Below are 20,448 nucleotides of genomic sequence, written 5' to 3' on the forward strand. Positions count from 1 at the left end.
TGATGGCAAGACTAGGAAAGGGTGAGGCGGGGGGACTTTCTTGGAGCAGCCCAGCAAGAGTGGGGACTCACCCTGGACCTTTTAACTTTAATATGCTGGTCACATGTCTTTGTTAGTTCATGGTATGAACTACGTAATACATACTTTTCAAAATACAAAGCCTCAAGTTGAATAGAATCCGTTCCAGAAATCCGTTCGACTTCCAAAGTTCCAAAGATTGAACTGGAAGCAGCGGAAGCCCCGTCAGACGTTCAGCTTTCGAAAGAACGTTCGAAAACTGGAACACTCACTTCTGGTTTTCAATCATTTGGGAGCCGGAACATTCGACTCCCAAGGCATTCAGGAGCCAAGGTACGACTGTATTCTGTACTTTCGCAGAAGGCAAGATTCACACCACAGACTTAATTCAATACATAAAGGTACCTGTATGCCAAGCTCGACTATTCACATTAAAACAATGGATTATAGTTTTATAAGCAGTAGTGGTATTACATTTTAGTGATGACTAAGTCACACAATAGTCAGGCAAATCAGCTTACTGCAAGCATCATGGGATCACAGACTTCTCTTTTGAACCGGTTTCTGTTTTCTCTTAGCCACGTAAGAGCAATGTGTGTGTCTTGAAATCTCCTTTTGAGCTTCTCTTCCTTCATCTTCATCATATTCTCAAACTGCACAATGCCATTCATTACTCCTGTAATTTTGAGACAGCTTTAGGAGCCATGTTCACAGGGCTTCATGATCACAACTACAGCCACTATAGAGGGAAGAGCTGTCTTGCACAAAATACCCATAGCTAGACCCTTGACGCATATCCAACTAACTGCTTCTGCTAGCAGAAGCGCATGCAAGAACTTCCACTAGCGCAATCAGGCTTTCCCTGCTCCCTCTTGCAACCGCACAGAACAGCATGCAGGAGGAGGAGAGGAGAGATTGTTCTGGAGGGCGAGCAGAAATCACAATGCAAAGCTGAATTCCTAGCATATACTTTCCAATCTTTGCAAGCAGCCCATGGAGAAAGCTAAGTGGAATTTTGTTAAAGCATCCAGTCTGAATTCAGCTGCTGAATTCCCTGCCATACTAGAATAAATCCTCGCTGGAAATCTGGGCCAGGATTCAGAGCATTATACAAGAGGCCCACATGTACAGTGGAGCTTCTAAGCCGGCTCCAGACACCATTCACCAAAACTGGAAGAATTTCAGGATCAGCATCAACATACAGCTTTAGGAGTTGCCTGGGGGGTGGGGAGTCCTGGGAGGGGGTATGTTTGAACACACCTAACTAAGGCTAGGATCCAAAGAGCCTATTGAGAACATTTGCTTCCGACCCCTTCTCTGTCATGTTAACAAAGAAAGTCAATGGGAATTGATATCTTCAGGGCTGGGGATTTGGGTTGGTTGTCAGTTATCAAAGCCAATTTCCTATTGTGAAATTCAGCTTTACCACTTGGCAAAAATAATTAAGTAAATAAAAAGGGATGGGCATCTGGGGGAAAAAGACGTTAGCAATCCCACCTGCCACTGAACCCAATGTATTTTGACTATGCATGATTTTGGCTTCAGGCGCAATCCCCAGAACGTAACCCCCATGTAAGTTGTGGGCTTACTGCAGTACTAACAGCAAGCACAGAGTTAAGCCCATTTACCATCTTTTTCCTTTAGCAAGTTCTCCTTTTCTCCTGTCAGATGATTTAATTCACCACCAATATTTAGTTTCTCTTCCTGCAAATGGTTAAGCTCAGCATTAATTGAATCCATCTGAGGTTGAATATTCTCAGGACTGTCTGTATTTCTTAGCTCATTATTCCAGTCTTCTATCATCTTACGAGTGTTTTGTATTCTCTTCTGTCGGTCCATTTCTACCTCCTCCTTCATCCTCATTGCCTGCATAATTCTCTCAATCTAAAAAACACACACACAAGCATTTCTCAAGCATGCCAATAACAAAAAGAAGTTTTTACAAAAGTAAGAATATTCTAGCTAAGATAACATGGAAGTTATTTATTATCTAAAAAAACCCAAAAACCCACCAGCCATTATCATTCTCTCTAGTACCAAACTTGGGTGACCCCTGGCCTATTAGCTTGGAAGCAAAACAGGATCATACAAAATCCAATTGGCTTGCATTGCTGATCATAGGTTACCTGCACTTTCCAATTCTGGGATGCCTACTTGCTGGTCTACATAATGTTTTACAAGGTCATGACCTTTTATATCTAAAGTGCTATAGAAGCAAATGACGCTAATGACTGCAACTATTTACCTGGAAATATGCTAGAATCTAAGCAAGTAAGAAAGGCAGGGGTCACTATTACAGAATCCTCAATATTGGCATTTACGCTTTTGGAATAAAATGAATGCCTCTGTCAGAAAATTAAACGTTATAAAATCAGCACATGGGAAAAACGCAATGGGTTCAAATTACTAAAGTTTTAAGGTAACGGGTAAAGGGACCCCTGACCATTAGGTCCAGTCGTGACCGACTCTGGGGTTGCGGCACTCGATCTTGCTTTATTGGCCGAGGGAGCCGGCATATAGCTTCCGGGTCATGTGGCCAGCATGACTGAGCCGCTTCTGGCGAACCAGAACAGCACACTGAAACGCCGTTTACCTTCCCGCCGGAGCAGTACCTATTTATCTACTTGCACTTTGACATGCTTTTGAACTGCTAGGTTGGCAGGAGCAGGGACTGAGCAACGGGAGCTCACCCCATCGCGGGGATTCGAACCGCGGACCTTCTGATCAGCAAGCCCTAGGCTCTGTGGTTTAACCCACAGCGCCACCCGCGTCCCTAAAGTTTTAGAGAGAGTTAAATGCAAAATATAATACAGTACAAAACTTACTTCTTTGTCTTTTGACTCCAAAGCATCTTGATGCTGTTTACATTTCTGAGATGTTTCTCTGATAGCTGCAGCCTATATACCAAAAGCATTTTTAAAGTTAGAAATCAGCTGTAACTGTAATAAAAGAATCTAAGGCAGTATGGACAGGCGACTTTTCTACTACACCATGGATTAAACTGCATATTGTAACAACTATTTCTGGAGAACAATCGTTGCCTCTTAATTAAAGGCTGAACACACTACCGTTAACAAGTATATAGTTGGCAGTTTAAATAACTGCAGCTTTATGGAATCAACTTTTGAGATTTGATATAAAGGCACCGAAGGCTGGCTACAGATCAATGAAACTCAAACCACTCCCTATGGGTGGGTGGGTGGATGGATAGGGGAATGATGTTTGGCCACACTCATTATGAGCTCTGCAGCTTGAACGAAGAACCTCAGTCTGAAGATGAGACCTACCTCAGTGGTTGGTCCTGGGCTCTCTATATGTTCATCTACTTCAGGTGCTGAAGGGAATAGGAGTATACAAAATCAGGCCCTGCTATTGGCAGGTAATATGAAGTCTCTGGGCTGGCCAATCTCAGCATAAATACTAGGAGTTTGGCCTTTGCCTTTGATAGATCAAGAGAGACATTATTTCTCTCTTTGCTGCATTTCAGGTTCTCCAGCTTAAGGCACTGACTTCATGGACTCTGAATTGGAAAAATTCAATGAATTCCAATAAAAAGCCAGAACCCCAGCCAGGCCCTGACAGAGCCCAAGCTCTGAAGACCTAATTTTGGACTGCAAGTTATCCCCAGGTGAAATAGCAAGTTAGGATGTCCTTAGACATTGCACTGCCTTCTTTGTGAGGCATACTGTGATTTAGATGGTGTCAGGAAGCTAGACTATGTAGAACTTTCTGTTCTGATTCTACTCCACTGACTCCTTTCTAATTCTTTGCTCATTAAAAGTGTTTTCGTTTTACATTACATAGGGTACCTTCAGCTACATGTCTAAACTACTTGTATGTCCATGAGACTTACAAAGGAACTCTTAAATACATACTTTCTCTTGGATTTTGTTATTCAGACTTGCACACTGCTTCTCAGCCTCTTGGATCTGATGTGTCATGGGAGATTGTGATTTTCTTAGTACATTTAATTCCTCCTTTTGACGATCTCTGTTTTGTTTCACCTGTTCATATTGCTTGCGGACATCTTCATATACCTAGGAAGGAATGCAAGCAAACAGATTTATTAATTTACATTATTTATTCAATGCATTCATATACCACCTTTCTGCCAAGGCACCCAATGTGGCTTACAATTATAAACCACTAAGAAATTATATAACATGTAAAATGGAGGAGGCAGCAGTCTGAATGAACAGGCCCTGATGTTGCCTGTGAGGACATTACATCTCTGTGCTCGATAGCCCAAACAAGTCGTCTGAAGTTTCTGCTTTGTTCACCATTTAACCTGTCATGAAATGCAAACATGTCCCTGTTAGATGGATTGGAGTTGGTGAATAGTTCCAGGCAACTACTTTGACATCTGTCCATCTATGCTTAAGGAGGGCAGGTCTATCTCATGGAATGGGAGCCTGTGGCCCTCCACTTGTTGCAGAATTACAACTCCCACTTTCCCTGACCACTAGCAATATGGGCTGTGGCTGATGGGAGCTGATGTCTATCATCATCCAGAGGGCAACAGGTTCCTTATACCTAGCCTAACTTTTAAATTTCTATTTTGTTCTTTTATTCTAATTGAGGATAGTGTGTGGTGTGGGGAATGCTATAAAAATGTATCACCATAATGTCCTAGTATGGCACTAGTATGGCTCACAGCTAGACTAACTACTGGCGGGTACAATAAGAGAAATAATTGTGTCTTTGTCAGGATTGCTATGTCCAGACATGTCTGTAGGTTTAAGACCTCCTGGGCCAACAAAAGACTATGCAGCAAGAGCACCTCGGGGTTGTGCTCAGATGTGCTTGATACACAGTCTGGAGTACTCCAAGCTACTGAAGTGGACTTATGCTGCCTCTGCCACTCATAGTGACTATTTCACCTCTTCTATAGGAGGTGGGGTTGTATGCAGCATTTGTCTGAAGAACTCAGGGCAGTTCACAGCATAAAAATACAAAATAAGAACACAAAAAGCAAGAACAAACCCATAACCTCTCCTCCCATAAGCACATTTAAAAGAACCTAGAATGTTAATCAGCCCAAGGCCTGGTTGAAAAGGAACATTTCCACCTGGCAGCTAAAGATGTATGATGAAGGCACCTCCCTGGAAAGAGTAGTCCACAAACACTGGGTGGGTCCACAAACACTGTCTTGCCACCCTCTGGACCTCACATGGAGGGGGCCCATGAAAAAGGGCCTCAGATGTTGGTTGCAAGGTCCAGGTCGCTCATGTGGGAAGAGGCAGTCCTTGAGATAAGTCCTGAACCCTCAATTTAAATATCCTGTAGCTACTCAGTTGATCTTTGGATTCTCACTTTGGAAGACTTCAGTCATGGAAATAGGAATCTGTAACATGTGGAGGAGGACCCCAGGTCCTCCCTCTCTGATCTAGGCCACTGTCCACTAGTTTTCAACCCAATGGCTACAAACTAGCCCAGTGGCTACAAGCATTCTTTAAAAAGCGTGTGGGTGGGGGGAAAGATGGGAGATTTTCAGAAATATCAATTCCGCATCCAATAGTTCCTTCTTAGCCTTTTCTGCACTCCTACAGAATTACAGCAAACAAATAGCCCTGAATGCTCTCCTAGGAAAAGCAGCTAGACTTTTGAAGACAAATCCTTAAAGAGGTTATTATATAAATTTAAAGAATATATACATTCTATGGCCTTTGCAAATCTGACTGGGTTTTTTGTTCTATTGCTGTTTAAAGATTTCTTAATACGCTACTGATGTTACTTGTACGCTGCCTTGGAAAGATCTGTATCTTGAATGGCAAAGATATTAATAACAGTAATAAAGAAATAATGTAAAATGCAATTCATCTTGTCATCTTTATAATAATTGTGATTTATTTGTTTTCCTCTTCTATTTCTATCCACTTCTACAATTCATTCAAGTACACTTGTTACATTACATTTGTTTTTGTTTTTCCCCAAAAGTCTAAAAGAAAAGAAAAAAGAACTTACCACCCAGGGCCTTTTTCTCTCAAGCATTGCAATTAAATCCAGATGGCGTTTATGTTCATGGTATCGCTCCACATCTTGTTTATACCTTTCATTTGTTTGCTTCATTTTCTCTAGGTTGCTATGTTTCTCTTTACATGAATTCTGTCAGAATACGTATTTCAAGTTATTCAGTTGGTTCAATTTAAAAAAGTAACTTGTTTTGTAATTGTGATGTGCCCTATTTGAAACTCAAACACACAAGAATTAGTATTTCTATCAAATTAGCACCTCACTTCTCTAATGGAAAATGGATCTTACTTGTCAGAGTGCAAGTCAGAAGCCCATATACAAAATGAAGGTTTGGTATCAGTAGTAATCTAATCTATCAAGAAACAATGAAATGTTATATGCTTTGCATTAGGTCCTCTCAATCCTTGCAAATGGGAGATAGCAGGGTAGCAAAGAGGTATTCCACAGCATTTAACTATGATTCTGTTCCAGTGATATCTGCTGCTGTTGCTGAATATTTAAACTATGCATTTCCTTTTCCTAATATGGAATCAAACGTGGTTCATAATTCAGCTATAAGAACCAGTAGATAAATGAACAGTGTAGACAAAACAACTGGGACTTTAACATTTCTGTCAGCACAATGTTCCCACTTGAGAAGGACTTGAAACCAGAGAATCAGGTCAGAAAATTGTTAAAGCATGAACCCTGGTTAGCCTGAACCTCGTTAACAATCAAGACAATGTAACACTAAGTATATAAATTTCATTTAAATATTTGTACCCCAATTTTCTTTTCTAAAGCTAGGCAAAGTGGCTAACCAAAAGTACATACCAATAAATACAAAAATATCAGAATCTATATACACACAATAATTCAATCACTAAATAAAGTAGTTTGAACTACTCATAAATGACTAATCAAACAATAAACCTAAAACAACATTTCAGTTACACAATACGACTATTTCACCAGCAAAATACAGTATATCTAACAACCTCAGTGAGCAATCCTATACTGTACTTGAAATCTGCAGATGAGAAGCTGTAGGATACAGTGAAAGCCAAAGATGCCCCTGGAACTTCCGAGATGCCACTGGAATTGTACCCGCCATGCCAGCAGCAGGGACACTTGCAGCCCTGCAAGTGTCTTTCACTTTCAAGATCCATTCCATCCCAGATGCTGCACAAATGAGACTTTTGATTTTGAGCTGAGGCATATTAGAAGGCAAATTAGAAGGGAACCCCAGACTGACTTGGCTTCAGCTGGCCTCAGAAAGAGACCCAGTGGTGAGAAAGGGAGGCTGGGGGCCCAACCACTGCCTGATCACTCAGATTGGGAATGGGGATGGGGCAGGTATCTCAAGTTCATCAATGCTGCTTCCTGGATGTACGAAGCACTCAGTTAGCAGAGGGTAGAAAGGGAGGCAAGAGGTGCTGCTGAGAAGCCTACATATTAGGCAGGGGGTAGGCTAAAAGAAAGATCCCTTGGGTTGCCAGGGCATCCAAAAACAACATGCTGGCTCGTGGAAGAACCAATCCATTTGTAGCTGGCAGCTGTTCTACTTAAAAGCAATTCATGCGAGCACTTAGGAGGTAGAAAAACTAAACAACATGCAGTGATGCCTGGTGTCTCCATAAATTTGTCATTGAGGATCACACACTGGATGGTGCTATGGGATAATCATATCCGGCAGCTTTGGTGCTGGGGATAGGAGGGCATAATTGGGGTGTCTGTCAGCCTGAGTGCATTGTCTTCTCCTTCTAGCTGACATCAGTGTGCAACATTAGCACACTGGCCATGACTGGTAGACTTTAACAGTGTTTCTATTAAGTAGCTGTATCTGCCATTTTAAAACCATTTGGGGATTTTTCAAGCTTTGTTTTCCCCTACCCTCCCAGGCTGAAAACATAGGATAAGGCCATTGTTGGTCCTTCTTAAATAACCCGGCAGTAAAAGCAGCAACTACTAGGCCCTTGACCACCTTCAAAAACCTCCTTACAGTAAAGGGACATGGCAAGAGGAGGGTATCCACAATATACAAAATACTACTCCAGAATCTCACACACATCATCTCAATCAAAAAGCAATGGGAGCACAACATAGGGTTAAAAAAAAAACCAACCCAATGGACTAAACTGGTCTAAACCTCCCTTTAAATCCATCTCAGCTAAAAGAAAGAAGCTCACATTGAAGCTTATCGATAGATAGTACCTAACACTACAAAAGATGGCGCTTATACACCCAAGAACCTCACCAAAATGCTGGAGAGGTTGCAACTCTACAGGCACATACCTCCACATGTAATGGGATTGCCCCCAAGCCCAACCCTTTTGAACATAAGTTAATTTGCATATTTTTGGGGACTTAACAGCCACTAGAAGCCACCCCAGAACTGAACCTATTGAATATTTTCCAAGACAATAATGCACTCTCACACCACAAAAAACTCATAAGCCACCTACTCTCAGCAGCCAGGAGCATCATAACACTAGAAAAGCTAACCAACAAATTCAAACTAGAGTGGGGATAAGCAAAAGAGAATGCCTTCACCTCAGTATGGCTCCCCTTTATTACATACACAGCCCAACAAGACAACAAGAACCCACCGACAGCATTCGAATCAACATGGCTAGTTTGACCCAACAACCCCTCCCCCTGAAACATGCAAACAAAACTCACTGCAGTCAGCTGAAGGCAACCAACCAGGCCCTGGGCCCCCCAGTCCCCTTCACTGCCCATGACAACCAAGAAATGAACAGAAAGAAAACCTACCCACGTGATGCTGACACAAAACCCTGGCACATACATATGTAAAAGAAGGGAAGTTTACTACCCCCCTTTTCTCCCCCCCATCTCCCCCAACCTTATATTGTCTAAACCATTACTGTCTCATGTTGAATATAACTGATCTGTAGAAAGGACTGAACTGAAAGCAGAGACGCTTTATGTACTTATGTTACCCAAGAAAATTTTTAATTAAAAAAACCTTTTTTTAAAAAAGGCAGTTGTTGGTTTAGTGGGGGTGTAAATTGCCTCATCCTCCCCACACTGGAGTATAGGATTGCTCTGCCTGCCAGTGAAGCTGAAATCCATACCCATTTACATGGGAGGAAGTTCCAATGAACTCCATGGGACATACTTCTGAGTAGACATGCATAGGACTGGGCTGTAATATACCTCTGCCACCAGCCAGGATACCAGAGGCCATAAGAAGGCTGTACTGTCTGTCTGGCAGGAAGAACAGAGCAAGAGCTAACAGATCTAGCTAACAGATGGGGCCAGGAAGAGCAGCTGCTCCAGTGCTTTCCTCCCTCTGTGTTCTGTTTTCTTTACTGCTAAGTTTATTGGATTGTAACAGGGACTGTCTCACCTTTTAATCTCTACAGTTCTCCTAACATTTCAGATGTTTTGTAGGTGATAAATAATTACAGGAATAAAAGTCACTAATTCAGAGAAGCAAGAAAATATGTTAAAAATCAAAAAGGAAGTTCTTCCAGAAAGGCAGTGAGTCAGATCCTTATCTCCCCCACCTGCTGTGGGCCAAGTTTGACAAGTGGGTGGGACTGCCACCTTGTCAATCTCCTCACATGACAGTTATAGCAGGTGACCTGCGCAGGCAAAAGCACAGCACCGTGCAAGCCCCAAGAGTGGACATTTGGTGGCTGGCATTTCCAAAGCCTGGTGCCAAGCAATGTGCAAGCTCTGCTGACTGGCTGGTTGTTGATGGCTGCAAAATGCCATGCATAAGGCTTTGCAAGCATAGACCCTTTGGCCTAGCTGCAACTTTACCTGCCACACACCTGACATCATATATGAGCTCAGGTGTTGGGCAAGTTGGGCATGGTTTGGCCAAAATAATCTGGCAAGCCAAATGGGAAAGTTTGCCTCTACTATATTAGGGGAACAGTTTACCTACGAGATTACCTTACCCCACATGTGCCCACTTGACCTCTTCAATTGGCAGAACTAGGACTACTACAGGTGCTACATAACACCCAATAGCCATTCCACATTGGTAATGTGGCAGCACCTGCACTTTGGAACTCCCTGCCTACTGAGATCAAGAAGGCTCCTTCACTGTACTCTTTTTGGCACCTGCTAAAGACATTCTTGTTTAGACAAGCCTACCCAGATGCCTAGAAAGCTGAGGTAATTTTAATATGTTTTTGTATTTTAACTTTTGTATGTTTTAAAGTATGCTTGTGAATTTTTCTCTGTCTTATCTTTGTGTAAACTACTTTGTGGGGGTCCCCCCCATCAAGCAGTATATAAATTTTATAAAATAAACCAACAAACAGATGTAAAAATCCCAAATGCCTCTCCCTGCTCTCAGCTGTGCTGGCTGCTGCTCAGACTTCTGCTCAAACTGTCTCTTGCAGTTACCATGGATTTCTGCCACACTGATTAGATAAAGGGGACACAGAAACCCAAACAAATTTATTGAAATATCAACACAGCCAGTTCCAAAAGGAAGTATAATTCCTATTTAGTCAGTTTCTAAAACTGAAGCTCCAGTCTGTTCTTCTAAGAAGAGATAGAAAAGCAGGACATATGAAATTCAAGAGAAAGAGAGATGAGAAATAAGAACCTTGGTAAGCAAATTATAAATAATAGTAGCAAGGAATGAAAAAGCAGGATGGGCAAGATAGTATCTGCATCTCCATGTTTAGCATGGACTGGGCTGCCAATTCAAAAATAGCACCTTTGCTCTGACTAAAATCAGAAAGCAGCACCCCTAACCTCTGGTCCTAAGGAAGGGGCCTTCTGCTATCACATTCTCCTCTTAGAACAGTAAAACTGTTGTGAATTTATTTTAAAAGTAAAAAAGAGTGAGAAAAACTTTCTCATAAATATCAGCCACGTACCTCTAGTTCTCGCTCTCGCTGTCTAAAGTTTTTCAGATCACAGTGATATTTGTACATTTCTGGAGGACCAACAGATTTCTCTGTGGCTTCAAGTAGTTCAACCTTGGATAATTTTGCAAATTCTCCAACTTTGTCCTGCAAAGCAAGAATCCAAATACCTATGGTGCTTTGTGTAATAATGTAATACACTTTGTAGCAAAAGGTACTTTTCAGACCAATGTAAAATACAGTGGTACCTCAGGTTACATACGCTTCAGGTTACAGACTCCACTAACCCAGAAATAGTACCTTGGGTTAAGAACTTTGCTTCAGGATGAGAACAGAAATTGGGCTCCGGCAGCGCGGCAGCAGCAGGAGGCCCCATTAGCTAAAGTGGTACTTCAGGTTAAGAACGGACCTCCGGAATGAATTAAGTACGTAACCAGAGGTACCACTGTATCAATTGTACTATTACTAAAGCTTCTTAATTACAAGCACCTTCCTCCCCTGGTGTGAGCACATTTTTCACTCAGGCAGGGGATTTTGGTAACAGAGAAAATCCTTTAGCATCTAACCAGCAGCAACCTGTTGCCAACTCTCCACCCACCACTACTTCTGGGCTGAATGTGTGCACAAGAACTTGGAGAAAAGCTAGTAACAGAATTCTGTATGCAAGAGGCAAAGACAGCTTCAACTGCCACCGAATGGCCTTCTCAGGTCTCATAAAGTTCAGAAGAACAACAGAGGCAAGTTGTTCAGAGGGAAGACTGCAATACACCTCTGTGTATTTCCCACCCTTACAGAGCACAAGATTATACCCACAATTTTTGTCCTGCAGAATTTCAAAGAATAATTCTTGAAGGCACAGATGCTGATTTTAGGGCTCTATCACTTCAAGGAAGTAGACAAATAAAGCAAAATCATTTATTTAAATGTCTGAAACAATTCTGATGAGTTGTACATGATCATAAAGAACTAGAATTTTTTCATCACTGCATCAAACAAAAGCCATGTTCAAATCCATATGTATTTTCTGCATCTCTGACATTAATTTTACTTTACCACAATAATTTTGCTCTTCCCTTAGCATACGATCCTTTAGAATTTAAAATGAAGAGAGAACAATACACTCTCATAAAAATTACTACATACCTGTGGAAGAAATTGGCACAGATTGCCTACTTGGATATTTAAGGCTGCAATTTGATCTTCTACCATTTTGAGAGTGGACGGTTTCTTATTAATAAACCAAGCAGACTGGTTGTTTGATACAGACATTTCCCGTGTGATAACAAGTTTGGATGGTTTCTTAAACCTAAGAAAGAGAAGGGAAAGTGTTTTTTAAAAAACCAGCCATGAAATGCTGGTTAAAAATCTGGTATGTGGCAGCTTCTCCCTGCAAAAAAGCCAGTAAGATAACTTATTTAAAACATTTAGACCAAACAGAAACAGAAACAAGATTGTTACTCACACCTCAATTTCAACAACTGCTTTGTTAGTACCCCGCTTCACATAGTGACCAACCTAAAATTAAAATAAACAAATATTACTAGATTTATCTGGCAGGGGAAGAAACCAAGAATAAAATATTAATTACTGATAGATGCTAAAGAAAGAGGCGAATTCTCCCTGCCGGATATATGAGATTATATTTTGAAGCGTCTTCTCTTTGCTGGTTAAAGGAATGGATATCATTGGGAAACAGCTGCATATTAGATCTTGAACGACGCAATAATAGATTTGGTTGACACGCTTAACTTAAGGTTAAAGTTCATAAAGCTTTTTTGAATCATGTTATAAGGAAACCGATGTATGAAGTATGGGATAAATATAAAAAATTATTAGAAGATAAAACACCATGATGGCTCTCTCCTCTTGAAGCAATATTGGTGGAAAAAAAGAAATATGAGAAATGACTGGCCAACATATAAAGAATCATTAACAGAAGTAGATCAAGAGTTAAAGTTAAGGAGGTTTGAAGACATAAGAGAATTAGTAACCGATTGGTTGCAATATCAACCCAATGAAGTGTTTAAGATGGATAAAAAGAATGGTTTTCTAAACAAAACCTCCCAGTTCGAAAGGGAACTGTTAGAAAATAAAACTACCGGTAAGTTAATTTCTAAAATGTATGAACTTCTATTAGACTGGCAAACGAAAGACGAACAGGTCAAAACGGTTACGATTCACTGGGTGAAGGATTTTGGTTGTATCACTGAATTAGCAGCATGGGAAAGATTAAGGACAATAGAATTAAAATTTACAGCCTGAAAGAAAATTATATGAAAATAATGTATTGTTGGTACTTAACTCCTAATAAATTAGCTAAAATGTATAAATCAAAGTCTAAAACATGTTGGAAATATAAATAGAGAAAGGGCACGTTTTATTACATATGGTGGTCATTGTCAGGGAAGAGTTAGAAGTTTCCAGTTTCTCAGAGGGAGAAAGCATTCCCCAAGGGGGGAAAAGGAGCAGTGAATCTAATAGAAGGGAGCAAGAGGAACAACAGGGAGGGACCGGCTGTTCACAGGAAAGGCAAGGGTTAAGTTCTAGCTCAGATTCGGAGGAGGGGAGATACAGGCCAGCTCTGGCCAGGAGGTTAGAAAAAAGAGCAGGAAAGCGAAGGGAAGGGCGCCTTCGCCATTTTGAGGGTGGCTGGTCACGGAGAAGCAGAGCTCAGAAGGTATCTGAAAGAAGTGACTCTGAGGACTAATAGTTAAGAACTGTTTATAAGATTGTTTTGTTAATACACAATAAAAAGTTTTATAAAAGAACAAGAAGCGTTTGTGTGGTGATCTGAAGAGGACAACGACCAGGCCTGACAGAATACCTTCTGCTCTGTGCCTCTTCACTATAAGTAAAGAAGGAGAAGCCAAAATGGAGGGAGCTGTGGCACCAGTTGGGCAAGGAGAAGAAACCCCAGCACTCCAGCTAACATTACAGGACTTATGGCAACAGAATTTACAGTTGAAAAGTCAAGTCGATATACTATCGGCAGCACTGGGAGAACATAGAACCCTGTTGCAAGCGACGCGGGGAGACAGAGTGAGTAAAACATTTACTGTACGTCCGCGTCGCTTCAAGGGAGAAAGCTCTGAATACATGGCTTTCAGGACAGAAATTTCTTACATAATTGAGATAAAGGATAAAGAATTTCAATCTGAGCAAGAGAAGGTTGCTTATGTGATTAATTTCTTGGAAGGGAGGGCTAAGGACTGTGTTATACCCCTAATATCTCGAAGGGATGCCGCCCTAGGAAATCTACAAATTTTTCTGCAGTATCTAGACACGATTTTCTTAGACCCTGCGCATGAAACAACCACAGCTAGGCAGCTGTTGAGAATGAGACAAGGAAAAGACACTGTGGGAGTTTATTGGTCCAACTTTAGTTTGCTGGTGCAGAAATTAAAATGGGATCTGAATTCCCCAACAGTTGCAGCCCTTTTTAGGGAAGGATTGAATAATGAGATTTTAGACCAATTGGCCCAAATGCCAGAACCTAGTTCCTTGGACTCTCTGGTCCGAACGTGCCTGCAATTGAGCCTACGCGTGGAACGGAGGGCTAGTGAAAAGAAGGAACAATGGCGACCACGGTGGCAGGAAAACAATATTATTGAAAGTACAGAGAGCAGAGCGGGCAACGTGCCAGAACGAGAGCGGCCAGAGCCCATTGAATTAGGAGCAGCCAGACCCCTCCCAGTTACTACCTCTTCCATGGTAAGAGGAAATGCAGGGAAAGGAAGAGACACGAGGCGTTGCTTTGTCTGTGGAAAACCAGGGCATCTAGCACAACAATGTCACAATCGTAAAGGATGGGAGTCTCTATCTGGAGCAGACATGAGAGAAGACAATTGCCCGAAGGAATTGCATCAGGGAAACGAATGTCCCCGGCTGGAAATGGGAGCTTGCAGCCGGGTGGAGAAGCAATAGAAGGCTCTCACGCGGAACCACCTATTCCAGGACTAACGGTGAAGGTGCAACTACAACTACCCAATGGACACAGCGTCCAGGTAGAGGCGTTGTTAGACTCAGGAGCGTCAGCAGATTTCATAGACCAGAAATTGGTACAGGAACACAAAATCACTTTGTTACCTTTAAGTTTCCCACTGCGAGTGAAAACAATCGACGGCAGACCGCTACTTTCAGGAGAAGTGACCTATGAGACTCCACCAATGAGAATGGATATGGGTCATCACTCAGAGACCAGGGCATTTCATGTGACCAAACTAGCTGGGCACCCGATGGTGCTGGGCATGAGTTGGCTCAATCGTCATAATCCGGTGATTGCCTGGCATCAAAGGTCTTTAGTTTTTGGTTCGATATATTGTATGACACATTGTTTGGGGCAAAAGGGAAAAATCTCGGTGGAAGTAATGGGAACAGAGGTAGAAGGGAAGTTGATAGGGAATGAAAGTGAGATTCCATCACAATATATGGCTTATCAGGATGTTTTTTGTGAAAAAGAAGCGGATAAACTTCCACCACATAGGCCCTATGATTGCAAGATAGATCTAGTCCCTGGGGCACAGTTGCCACCAAGCAAGATATATGCCATGTCGGAAGTAGAATCTGCAGCATTGAGGGAGTTCCTGCAAAAGAATTTGCAGAGAGGTTTTATTAGAGAGTCCACAGCCTCTGGGGGTGCTCCCGTCTTTTTTGTCAAAAAGAAAGGGAAGGAAGGGGCACCAAGATTAGTATGTGACTTCAGAATCCTTAACAGTCAAATGAAGCCTCACGTGTGCCCACTGCCACGTACAGATGACCTCTTAGAGAGAGTAAGGTCAGCCAAAGTCTTTACCAAGCTTGATCTATGAGGAGCATATAATCTGATAAGGGTCAGAGAAGGGGATGAGTGGAAAACCAGTTTTTGTACTAAGTATGGTGCATTTGAATTCTTGGTAATGCCTTTTGGCTTGCAAAATGGCTCAGGGGTATTTCAAACCTTCATCAATCACGTCTTGGCAGGTATACTGGATCAGTTCTGTGTCTCTTATTTAGATGACCTCTTAATATATAGTGAAAGTATGGAGGAGCACGTAGAACATGTCACACAGGTGTTAGAGAGATTGAGGACCAACAGGTTATATGTGAAGTTAGAGAAGTATAAGTTCGACACACAAAAGGTGGAGTTCCTGGGATATTGCATTTCCCACAAAGGGGTGCACATGGACCCCAGTAAAGTTCAGGCAGTGGTGGAATGGGAGGCACCTAAAACTAAGAAAGATCTACAGAGGTTTTTAGGATTTGATAATTTCTATCGTAAATTCATAGGTAATTACTCCAAAATCACAACGCCACTGACTGATTGTCTAAGAGGCAAGGGGCCATTCAGATGGTCTGAGGAAGCACAGAAGGCCTTTGATAAATTAAAGGCGGTGTTTGCTTCAGAAAAATATCTTATGCACCTAGATCCAAGTAAGCGTATAAAGGTAGAAACTGATGCCTCTGATAGGGCTATTGGGGCCATTCTGCTGCAACAGGACAAGGAAGGGGACTGGAGACCCTGTGCATTCTACTCTAGAAAATTAAATCAATCAGAACAAAACTACACCATATTTGATAAGGAACTTTTAGCTGTGCATGCTGCCTTTAAAATGTGGAGACATTTTTTGGAAGGGGCGTCACATCAGGTGGTGGTACAAACAGATCATAAGAATTTAGAGTATTGGAGAACTGCTAGACAGCTAAACCAAAGGCAAATTAGGTGGGCAGAGTTTTTTGCTGGGTTTAATTTTAGGATTGAGTACATACCTGGACATCAAAACGTTCGTGCAGACGCACTATCACGCAAACCTGAGTATATGGAAGGGGAAGCACCTCCCAAGTTGCGAGAAATGCTGAGATCGGATCAGTGGGGGTGTGCAGCCGTAGTAGTGGACGGCAGGTAATTCCAGCGATTGACAGTAACAGATGAGTTTGCACAAAAGAAAATGGAGGAACTGAGAAAAGGTAGAGGGGAAGAGGAAGGTTTCAAAGAAAAAGATGGATTGTTGTACAGGAGAGGGGTGCTGTATGTACCTGCAGGTGAATTAAGAGGTAAAGTGTTGAGGCAACATCATGATAACCCGACTGCAGGACATTTTGGTAGAGAAAAGACCCTGTATCAGATCACGCGGCAGTTCTGGTGGCCAAAGTTGAGGAAGGAAGTAACACAATATGTAAGAGGTTGTGAAGTATGCCAACGAGCCAAGGCACCCAGAGCAGCTCCCGCAGGGTTGTTGCAACCTATGCCCACGCCGGGAAGGCCTTGGGATGTGGTGTCTATGGATTTTATAACGGATCTACCGTCATCGCATAGGCAAACAGTGATCTTTGTGGTGGTTGACATGCTAAGCAAGATGGCACATTTCATACCATGTACCAAAATTCCGACCGCACAGGAAACTGCAAAGATGTTTTTAGATAATATTTTTAGGTTGCATGGTATGCCATCACAAATCATTTCAGATAGAGGGGCCCAATTTACATCACAATTTTGGAGGAGGTTAATGCAGTTACTAGATGTGGAGCTAAGCCTCACGTCGGCGAGACACCCGCAAACCAATGGGGAAGCTGAAAGAACGAATGCAACACTACAACAATATCTGAGGTGTTATGCTGGTTATCAGCAGAGCGGGTGGTTAGAGAAGTTGAGTCTAGCAGAGTTTGCGTATAATAATGCAATGCATGTATCTACGGGCAGAGCCCCATTTGTGGCAAACTATGGCTTGCACCCAAGGGCATTCCCAGGTCAAGAGGAGCAGTTAGCAGTACCAGCAGCAGAACAAATGATAGAGGAGTTGAGGTGCATTCATGAGATATTGAAAGAGGATTTGGAAGAAGCTAAAGAGGCTTACAAGAAAGCTGCAGACAGGCACCGGCGAGTTGGGGAAGAAATCCAAGTAGGGAGCTGGGTATGGCTGTCTACCAAGGGACTACCAATACGAGGGAGGTGTAAAAAGCTAGAACCAAGGAGATTGGGACCTTTCCAAGTAAAGGCTCAAATTAACCCAGTCACTTTCAAGCTTCATTTACCTGAAAATATGAGAATACACCCTGTATTTCATAGATCTTTATTGTCAGTGTTTGTACCAGCGCATAAGTATCAAAGTTCAAGGGAACCACCTCCTTTTCCCACCATGATGGGGGAAGAGGAGACCGAAGTGGAAGAGATATTAGATTCGAGAATAAGTAGGAGGAAATTACAGTATTTGGTTGCATGGAAAGGGTTAGATGAATCTGAGAACTCATGGGAACCAGCAGAAAAAATTAACGTTCCAGAATTGCAGAGAGAATTTCATAGAAAATATCCCCACAAGCCAAAACCCCATAACTGGCATCTTCAAAAAATTTTTGAAGAGACAGATAGCGAGGAAGAGGAGTTCATAGGGTTCGGTCCTTCAGAAACAGAGGAGAGCGAGGAGGAGGAAGGGGGGCTTAGGGGAGGGGGTGATGTCAGGGAAGAGTTAGAAGTTTCCAGTTTCTCAGAGGGAGAAAGCATTCCCCAAGGGGGGAAGGAGAGCAGTGAATCTAACAGAAGAGAGCAAGAGGAACAACAGGGAGGGACCGGCTGTTCACAGGAAAGGCAAGGGTTAAGTTCTAGCTCAGATTCGGAGGAGGGGAGATACAGGCCAGCTCTAGCCAGGAGGTTAGAAAAAAGAGCAGGAAAGCGAAGGGAAGGGCGCCTTCGCCATTTTGAGAGTGGCTGGTCATGGAGAAGCAGAGCTCAGAAGGTATCTGAAATAAGTGACTCTGAGGAATAATAGTTAAGAACCGTTTATAAGATTGTTTTGTTAATACACAATAAAAAGTTTTATAAAAGAGCAAGAAGCGTTTGTGTGGTGATCTGAAGAGGACAACGACCAGTCCTGACAGTCATGTAAGATGATAAAAGATTTCTGGGAAATGATATATAATGAATTGGGGGAAATGTTGAAAATAACTTTTTCTAAGAAACCAGAAGCTTTTCTTTTAGGTATTTTAGGTCCAGAGATCCCAAAGGAGCAAACGAAATTATTCATGTACGCAACCATGGCAGTATGGATGCTGTTAGCCCAGAGATGGAAAGATGGCACAACTCTGACCAAGGAAGAGTGGCAGATAAAACTGATGAACTATGCCAAGATGGCATGCAGGAAGAATTAGAAACCAGGAAGAGACTGACTTAAACAAAGAATGGGGAAAGTTTATAATTCAGTAAAAAAATTACTATAAATTTGAATTATGGATAAAGGACTTATAAAAATAGAGCTACGAAAGAGATGCAGAGGGGGAAATCATTATATGAAGATCCACAAAGGGGGTAAGGGCCTGGGGCATGTGAGTCTCAGGCTCCCCACCCATCCTAGCTGATGACACAAGAGGGTGGGCTTCCCTTCAGATCCACAGATCTCAGCAACTGCTTTGAAGCAACTGTAGCAGGAGTACTCTCACTAGGTGCAGAACTGACATAAAAGAAGACAAGAAACTTGAGGGAAATCTCTGGGTACCATGAATTAAATGGAAAGATGGCAATACATTTCAAATTAACCCACAGGTCTTCCCACGGCTTAGAGCAGGGGTCCCCAAACTATGGTCCACAGGCTGGATGTGGCCCTACAGGCTCATAAATCCAGCCCACCAGCCGAAATGCCCCTTCAGCGCGTGGGGACTGACTGAGTAGTCCCCGCGCACTGAGGTAAGCCCAGCACAGCATGGCATTTCCTTGAAAAGAACGTTCGTACGCGCACATTCTTTTCAACAGAAACGCCTCGCCGCATTTACCTCAGTGCGCAGCGAGGCTTCCGTGGCTTCCGCTCCTGCAGCCAATCGGAAGCCGCAGAAGCCTCACCGTGCAGGGACTGACTGAGCATGTTCCCCATCTCCGCCACCCGTAGAAAGAGGAGGAAGGAAGAAAAAAGAAGGGAAGGGTGTTGATGGTGGTGGAGGAGGAGGCAGCAGTCACTAGTGACGTCGAGAAGCCATCAGCGTGCTGGAAAACGCCAAGCGCCGCTGGGGGGCAAGACGACAGTGGCAGCGGCAGCAGCAAGCAAGACTCCCGCCGGCAGTGCTCCCCGCTGGCTGCTTGTGTGCCCCGAGACTCATGCAAGCCATCTTGCCCCGCCACATGGCTCAGTCCTCGTGCCCAGGCAGGCAAAGCCGGGCTATGCCTCTGCTGCTGAAGAGCCGCAGCCCCATTGCCCTGCAGTAGGAGCAGGAGGGGTGGGCTGGTGGGGCAGCAAGACCACAGCCTTTTCTCCCCTGCCAGCGAGCAGAAACAACAGCAGCGGCAGAGCACTGAACTGCAAGGCTGCCTTTTGCAAAAAAAAAAGTGGGGGGAAATGGTTCCAGTTCAAGTGGGTGGAAACACCGTGCTTGCTCGCTCTTGCTACTGCTGCCAGACATACAGGGCAGGCGGGCGGTGCCTGTTTCTTTAAGCAGCAGCAGCACCTCTTCTGCTCACTCCTCCCCTCAGGGGAAGCCCAGCCCAGCCACCACAGCCAAACAGAAGAGGGAGGGGATCCCTGCCTTGGGGAGAGGGGAAAGCCCCCTGCAGGAGTCCGGGATGGTGAGGAGCAGGAGAGCCACCCACGGCCAGAGAGAGCGCCGCCTCACCCTGGCCATGCTGTCAGCTCTGGTGCGCCTACAGGGCAGCGATGTGGAGTTTGTG

At 43.1% G+C, this 20,448-nt stretch overlaps 1 protein-coding gene across 5 annotated transcripts in view; it reads right to left on the reverse strand.

Annotated features, from left to right (window-relative positions):
• Window positions 1–20,448, reverse strand: part of SMC5 (structural maintenance of chromosomes 5) — a 73,011-nt gene that overhangs the window by 49,816 nt on the left and 2,747 nt on the right. For 4 of the 5 annotated variants that reach the window (XM_080972385.1, XM_080972386.1, XM_080972384.1 and 1 more), the window contains exons 3-10: window positions 12,289–12,341; window positions 11,970–12,132; window positions 10,839–10,973; window positions 5,983–6,123; window positions 3,894–4,055; window positions 2,844–2,915; window positions 1,647–1,902; window positions 540–694 (exon numbers count right to left, since the gene is read on the reverse strand). In XM_080972385.1, the coding sequence (XP_080828511.1) occupies window positions 540–694; window positions 1,647–1,902; window positions 2,844–2,915; window positions 3,894–4,055; window positions 5,983–6,123; window positions 10,839–10,973; window positions 11,970–12,132; window positions 12,289–12,341 (1,137 nt within the window). The remainder of the gene's footprint in view (window positions 1–539; window positions 695–1,646; window positions 1,903–2,843; window positions 2,916–3,893; window positions 4,056–5,982; window positions 6,124–10,838; window positions 10,974–11,969; window positions 12,133–12,288; window positions 12,342–20,448) is intronic. The other variant, XM_080972388.1, reaches the window with a different exon arrangement.

The sequence above is a fragment of the Podarcis pityusensis genome (assembly GCF_964106645.2).
Source record: "Podarcis pityusensis genome assembly, chromosome: 11".
In the NCBI taxonomy this organism is placed as follows: domain Eukaryota; kingdom Metazoa; phylum Chordata; class Lepidosauria; order Squamata; family Lacertidae; genus Podarcis; species Podarcis pityusensis.